Raw genomic sequence first — 6,870 nt, 5'->3', positions numbered from 1 at the left:
CTTGTTAGATTCAACGTCTTGGTTGGGGTTGTGTGGCGGCGGCGATGTCACTTAGTATGAATAATGTCTCCCACGTTCTATCCCCGTCCCGATGGTGCCTCTAGCATCGTCGGAGGGCGTGTGGAGTTTTGTCTTCGTCGGATCTCGCGGGATTTGGTCGGTGCTTGTCTTCGGTGGATATGTTTGGATTCGGTCTTCGTTCATCTTCGTTTGAGTGTTTACAAGTTTGACCCTTCTGATCTACGACTTCCTTCATCGTCGATGGTTGCTACTCTGGTGTGCTGGTCCTATGAGGCCTTAGCACGACGACTTCCCGGCTGTCTACTACAACAACGTTTGCCGGGCTCCGGTGAGGGAGGGGCGATGACAGCGGCGCGCCTTTGGTTCGCTCCAGTGCTTGTAGTCGTCGCTAGGTGGTCCACGAACATGTTTGTAATTTTCATTACCTCTGTTGTTCTTTGTACGGCCATGATTGAAGATGAACAGATTGGAAGTTTGTCACATAAAAATATATTTATTGCTTACAAAGAAGTTGTCGATAACACCCCAATAAGATAAATATTGATACTTTAAAATACATGTGTACTGATATTTCTAGGGAATTTTTGGAGGATATTTTTAGGGAAATTTCAGCAGAGTTCTCCTAAAAGACAAAGTGGTATTTTTAGGGAGAGTTCCCCCAAAGACAAAGGGATGTTGTTTTATAGTAAAAGACATATTAGTTTTAGCTGCCAAGGATTTTTTAAAGAATGTTGTGTTTTTCTTTCAAGTTTTTTTTGAGGCAAGTGTTTTTTTTCCTTTAAGTTTTTTTGAGGGGTATTTTTTCCTTGAAGTGTTCTGTAGTGATGCTTTCCCTTGTACAGCCCAACTCAATAAGCCTACTAGCCCAGTGCGCCCGCCTGTGCACGCATCTCACCAGGTCCACACATATCCCCTACAAAAAATAAATAAAACGAAGCACCCGTGTACCACCACCGGCCCCTCTCTCTCTCTCCCGCACGCGAACCCGGAAGCCTCGCTTCCGCCGCCGCCGTCGCCGCCGCTCCGCGCCGCGCCGCGACGCAGAGCTCGCCCGTGCTCCCCTACGCACGGAGCTCCCGGCTCTCGTCGGCGCAGGTAACCCTAGACTCCCGGATTCCATCTGATTCCACCGTACTTAACCCTCCATGCGTCCAGTTTCGGAACCCTAGGAACCCGTCGGCCAGTTGTTACGGCCGCCTCGTCGCGATGTTCCGAGTTAGATGGGCGATTGGTCGGCTTGATTTCACAGCTTCTTGGTCTCGGCGGTTTTCTACGGGTTCAGTCCAATTCCTCCCGATTGGCTGTTTTGGGGATCCTTCGAAATATTCGTGGAATCACCCCCTTCAGTTTTTGCGTTTGTTTTCCGCACGGGGTTAGGTAGTATCTCGATGTCGAAAATTCGGGGAGTTTTAGTTGAGGCTGTAGTTGAATTGGTGTTAAGTGGACTCTCCAGATCTTGAGATTTCAGATCTGGGACTAGGATATTGTTGCTGTTTGTCTGGATTTGAATTGGGGTAACTAGAGCGTAGTTCGGGGAATTTGCTAGATATGCTTACGTTGTGTAACATGCAGTTGGTGATCTAAAAGTGTATATAATCTTGTCGGCCTTTCGTGCCGTGTTGTGCATATACCTCGGGACGAGGAATCCTCATTATAACTGGTTTCTCTCTTTACTAAACCCAGGGATTTGTTCACCATGGCCCGCTTGTATGTTGGCAACTTGGATGCCCGGGTGACTGCTGGGGAACTTGAAGACGAGTTTCGTGTGTTTGGAGTTTTGCGAAGGTCAGTTTCATTACAGTTTGCCTTCGCAGTATTTTCTTTGTAGGGAATTTTTTTGATGCGTGAATTCACTTATTGTATACTGCAAGGATAATCATTCATGCCAGTGCTTATAAAGTGATGTTGGATCTTTGAAGCAAAATGATAATCATGTATGCCAGCGATTATGCTTATAAAGGGATGCTAGATCTTTGAAGCAATTATGTTGTTCACAATTGAAGTTGTTATTTAGTTATTTTCATTCATGTTTGAATCGTCTCTATGTAACTAGGATACATTCCATCTTCGTAACTTGTATGTTCAAACATGTCCAACTATCCAGTGAAATGCTTTCTACTTCTAGCGGTGCTTGTGCTGTGGGTATGCTCGTTCACCAATGAACATCAGAACATAACATGCTTAAGAACTCCTATCATGGACTTTTAAATTGAGTTTTTGGACCACCGAGACATGCTGCTTATTTAAGTGTGTCTGAACCTTGAACGCTTTTTTCCTTCAAAATGGTATGGTTCAGAACTTCATATCTTTTGAGGTGGAGACCGGTATCATTCAGCTGATGAGATGATCAGTTGTTCCTTTGTAAATACTCAATGGCTTAGTGTAGATTAAGATTTTCTCTATCTCTTGACATGTTGGACTGACTCGTGTTCAATGTAGTGTCTGGGTTGCACGTAAGCCACCTGGTTTTGCGTTTATCGATTTTGATGACAAGCGGGATGCTGAGGATGCACTTCGTGATCTAGATGGTAATGTAACCATTTCTCTTGTGGAGGCTTGTTTGAATCTTGGGCAGGACATTACATCATTACTTTGTTTCCTGGATCTGATTTTAATGGCAAATGTCTGATTAGCAAAAACATGTAGAACTTGCAGTCTTTTTTGCTCATCTTTTTGGTTAAGGAAGCAAGCTTTCAATGGTTAGAACTTAGAAAATAATCTCTTTTCTTTTAAACTTAGAAAATAATCTCTTTCCTTTCAGATTATATACACATCCTAGCCACTAGACAATCTTTCTGAGTTCTTAGATCATGAACTTTGCTTTTTCAGATGCACACTTTGTTATCTCATCCATGACCGTAGATCGTAATCTAAAGTATTGTTTCTCTTTTAATAGGCAAGAATGGATGGAGGGTTGAGCTGTCTCGCAATGACCGTGGTGACCGTGGAGGTCGTGGTGGTGGTGCTGGTGGTGGCGGCGGCGGTCGTGATCGTGGTGGGTCTGATATGAAATGCTATGAATGTGGTGAATCTGGGCATTTTGCTCGTGAATGTCGTCTGCGTATTGGTTCTGGTGGTCTGGGCAGTGGAAGGCGTCGCAGCAGGAGCCGCAGCCGCAGCCGCAGCCCTAGGTACCGCAGGAGTCCGAGCTATGGCAGAAGGTAACAAATTTTGTTAATGCATTCAGTATTCTAAGTCTTTTGTTTAGGTTAGCTCTGTTGTCCATTTCGTTGTATACTGTTTATGTTAAAAATGGTTGCTTGTTCTTTAAGAGTTCTTTTACCTACCATGACAAGCTCGGGTGCCTGATTTTTTTACTTTTTGTTATTGTTGGTTATGTGCGCCTTCTACTTTGTGGCATTTATGCCTAGGATTATGATTGAAGGAATGAACTCTTAGAAACTAACTACTCTGCAAACAGAAGTTACAGCCCTCGTGATCGCTCTCCAAGACGCCGCAGTGCTTCTCCAGCCCCAGCCCGTGGTCGCAGCTATAGCAAGTCACCGGTCCGTGCCAGGGATGATTCTCCTGATGCTAAAGGGTAATGCAGATTCTGTGGAAATATCGCCTGTCTGCTTTGTTGCATTTCTTCATAAAAATTACCGTGTCCTATTCTCATACTGGACTGCTCCCCCAGGTTTCGCCGCAGCCGGAGTTAGACCTGAAGCCTGTGTCCGATGCATGTTCTCTGAGAGAAGTTACTCTTTAGCTCTGCCTGCTAGGAGTACTGAGACCTGACGTCAACTTCTTGACTTCGGTTAAGGTTTCAACTTTATCTATAGTTATCTTTGCTTCTGATTCTGTCATTAAAAAACTTATGTGGTGGATGTGGTATGCAACTGAGACATATTACCTTTCTTTCTGTGTGTTAAGAAGGCATCGTCCTGCACTTCTGCTTAAACGACTCAGCCAACTACGGCTCTTCAGTTGTTGTCTTCGTGGTTTTGTTGTTCGCTCTTCATTCTTCGCACGCCCTTACTGCTTCGCGCATCCTCCATTAGTCCCTGCCTGCGATGCGTCTGACGTTCTTCGTTGAAGAGCTGCCTTCAAAATTAGTAATCTCTTTATCTCAAATTGATAAGTTTGGATGTGCTGACAAGTGCAACTTGTTAAAGTAACCGGAGCATTGGTTTTGTGTATAGAGCCAGGAGTCAACAAGGTATTGACCGTGCAGCACTTGAGTGAAACTAATTCTACATCTTGTTCATAGGGAGAAAAATGGGCCTTGAGCTGCGCTCTGTAGTAGAGCATCAAGGAATTTGATGAGGCTGGCTTCATCGAGAGTCATCCACTTAAACAGTTTTGTGGACTTCATCTTGTCTTCACCGAGAGTCAATCCATTTAAACAGTTTTGCGGGCTTCATCAGCATTCATATTCTTCGCAGTCTGAATAAGTCTGCCTGCTGCCTGCACTGCACTGCACTGCACTGCATAGGCTCGACTTCATCTTCATCTGCGCGCTTCATTTGTTATCCTCGACAACTACACTGCATAGTCTCCGTCTTCTACTTGCTGCGTGCACTGCATAGTCTCTGTCTTCTGCCTGCTGCCTGCACTGCGTAGTCTCCGAATGGGAATGTCTTGCCATCTCCAAGATGTGATGCATTCTTGCTTTCTATATTAGGCAAGTCCTTGATTGTTATTGAAGTACTTGTGACCTAATATTGCATTTAGTATGAAACTACTGTGTACTGGCCATTCAGCACAGTTGTACTTGTACACCCTTTTACATTAGACGTCCAAAGATAGATTTCATGTGCTGGAAAATGCTGTCAAATCCCCTTCTGATTTATCAAATGTTGTTTGTTTGTCATCTCAGGCAACTGTCTGATTTGTTCTAGTGGCAGCCTCAGTTAAGTTTGCTAGTGGCCGCTAGACAGTGAGGGTAAATCTTTGTGTGCGGTAATACTCTTAGAATGCCATATTTTTGTTTGGGCATATCCATGGGAATTTTTTCGTTTGGCACAAGGTGCTCCTGTTTGTGCCTCGCTGCTGCCTCTGCTGTGCTGTGGACGTCCTGACCTTCCCTCTAAGCACTCCAACCATCATTCTTCGGTCAGCCCACCTTGCACCTCGAACCGTAAGCCTCGGACTCCTTGGCGATGCCTGCTGCTGTGTCGTCCTTGGGTTAGCCTAACCGGTGACCCCGTGTCTCGCTGCTGCTGCTTGTCGTCGTCGGATCTCTGCTCCTCCCCTTTCTTCTTCGGCAAAAATACACCGAGGCAAGTTGCATTTTCAGTCAACCTACGGATAGCAAATGCAAATTTGAAATAATCAAACAGTAGTTATTTTTTGTTCTTGAAAATCGCGTCCGTGGTCAGATCATGGCGACGGCGTCATGATCTCCTTCGCTCTCTGGCATGTTCTTCCGTGGCACATGTTTCATTCTAGTTTTGCCTTCGTAATAGCATTCTTTTTGGTTTGGGCTTAGCATTGGTCTCACGAGATGCCGTTGTTAATGAGCTGATTGACATCGATTTGTAAGGTTTTTGTTCGTCGGCGTGTCGGCATAAGCGTGATCGATGATTAAGAAGCCGCGCGAGGGTAATTGAGAAAGCCTGACATCTTGTGTTCTCCGTCAGTTCTTCCTCGTTCTTGCAGGCTGCCGTCATCTGGTCCAAGTCGTAATCCCAGGAAAAAGAAAAGAAAAATAAATGTTTCTTCCGCGCAGTTTCCGCTCCTTTTCGACGTTTTTGTCTGCACTGTCGTCCGTTCGAAGCACCGGTGGGGAAATGACCGTTGACTCGAATCCACCGCTGCAAAACGAAATGACTGAGTCTGAGAGTGAGGACGCGGGCAAGACGACCATTGCTGGCCGAGTGAGCCACTACCCAGCAGTACTAGTGCGTTGCAACCGGAGCATGGTGACCCTTTCGTCCAATGCTTGATGATACTTGTCATAATTAACGTGCTAGATAGTGAATATCCATTTTTAAGCCCAGGGTCATCTACACCCGATGACCCCCGGTGAAGAGAAAATTCACAAAAAATACTTAAAAAGTAAAAAAAAATGGTGCGTGAGGCGCGCTCCAAATTTTAGATCATTTGGATATATAAGTAGCTCTCAGTCAAAAAGATAAATTAGGTCAAAACAATATATGAACAGTAGATTTTTTCACAGACCCTAAATATGTCTTTTTTGCCGAGAGCTACTCAGTTGTCCAAATGATTTAAAATTTGGAGCGCACCTCACGCACCAAATTATCTTTCATCCAAAGAATAATATTTTTCATATTTCCTCCTGTCGAATGCTCGATGATACATTTCATGAATTAATACCTGCTCCCTTCGAGCGTTCTTATGTTATGGGACGGAGGGAGTAGTTAATTAACATTTATAATTATATTATTGGGCAAGCGAGATAATTGGGACGATTTTTGCACGTTAATAGCTGCGTGTCAAACGAACAAAGTCACTACTAACTCCTCCTTAATAGTAGAGATAATTAGTGATTCCAAATAAGAGTATCTCCAGCGGCTTCTCTTTTCCTAATAAAAAACACACACTCCAATAGTTCTGCTATACCAATATTTTTAGGATCTCACCTAAAAAAACACGGCATCTTCCCAAATTGTTGATCTCTCCCTATATCCCAAGTCACGGAGGCGGGAGCCAACTACCTGTCACCGGTCGGCACGCCATAGTAGCAGACGTCAGATGCCCCTATCGCTGCTGACGATCGTTGGGCTGCCCCATCCGCCCCTGCCATGGGGCCTGTTGCACCGCCTCCCCTGCCCTCTGGCGCGCCATGCGGGTTGCTTCCTGAACCGCCCGCCACCCCCCACCACCCGCCCGCCACCTCGCCTCCCCGCCGCCCGCCGCCCCCACTACCACCCGCACGCAACCTCG

General features: G+C 45.4%; 1 protein-coding gene across 3 annotated transcripts; it reads left to right on the top strand.

The window, feature by feature from the left end:
* Nucleotides 1–914: 914 nt before the first annotated feature.
* LOC123145836 (serine/arginine-rich splicing factor RSZ21) lies at nt 915–3,958 on the top strand. Of its 3 annotated transcripts, none has more exons than XR_006472473.1 (7): nt 915–1,116; nt 1,705–1,806; nt 2,461–2,549; nt 2,918–3,182; nt 3,443–3,562; nt 3,659–3,784; nt 3,898–3,958. XR_006472473.1 is itself a non-coding variant. In XM_044565341.1 (6 exons), the coding sequence occupies exons 2-6, from the start codon at nt 1,718–1,720 to the stop codon at nt 3,678–3,680; spliced, it is 585 nt and encodes a 194-aa protein (XP_044421276.1). In that variant the 5' UTR covers nt 915–1,116; nt 1,705–1,717; the 3' UTR covers nt 3,681–3,879. The 3 variants fall into 3 exon arrangements, 1 of the variants encoding a protein (XP_044421276.1); XR_006472472.1 differs by having other exon boundaries at nt 3,895–3,958; XM_044565341.1 differs by lacking the exon at nt 3,898–3,958 and having other exon boundaries at nt 3,659–3,879.
* The last annotated feature ends 2,912 nt before the right edge of the window (nt 3,959–6,870 follow it).

Source organism: Triticum aestivum, chromosome 6D (genome assembly GCF_018294505.1).
Source record: "Triticum aestivum cultivar Chinese Spring chromosome 6D, IWGSC CS RefSeq v2.1, whole genome shotgun sequence".
Lineage (NCBI taxonomy): Eukaryota > Viridiplantae > Streptophyta > Magnoliopsida > Poales > Poaceae > Triticum > Triticum aestivum.
This window is presented reverse-complemented; position numbering and strand designations above follow the sequence as displayed.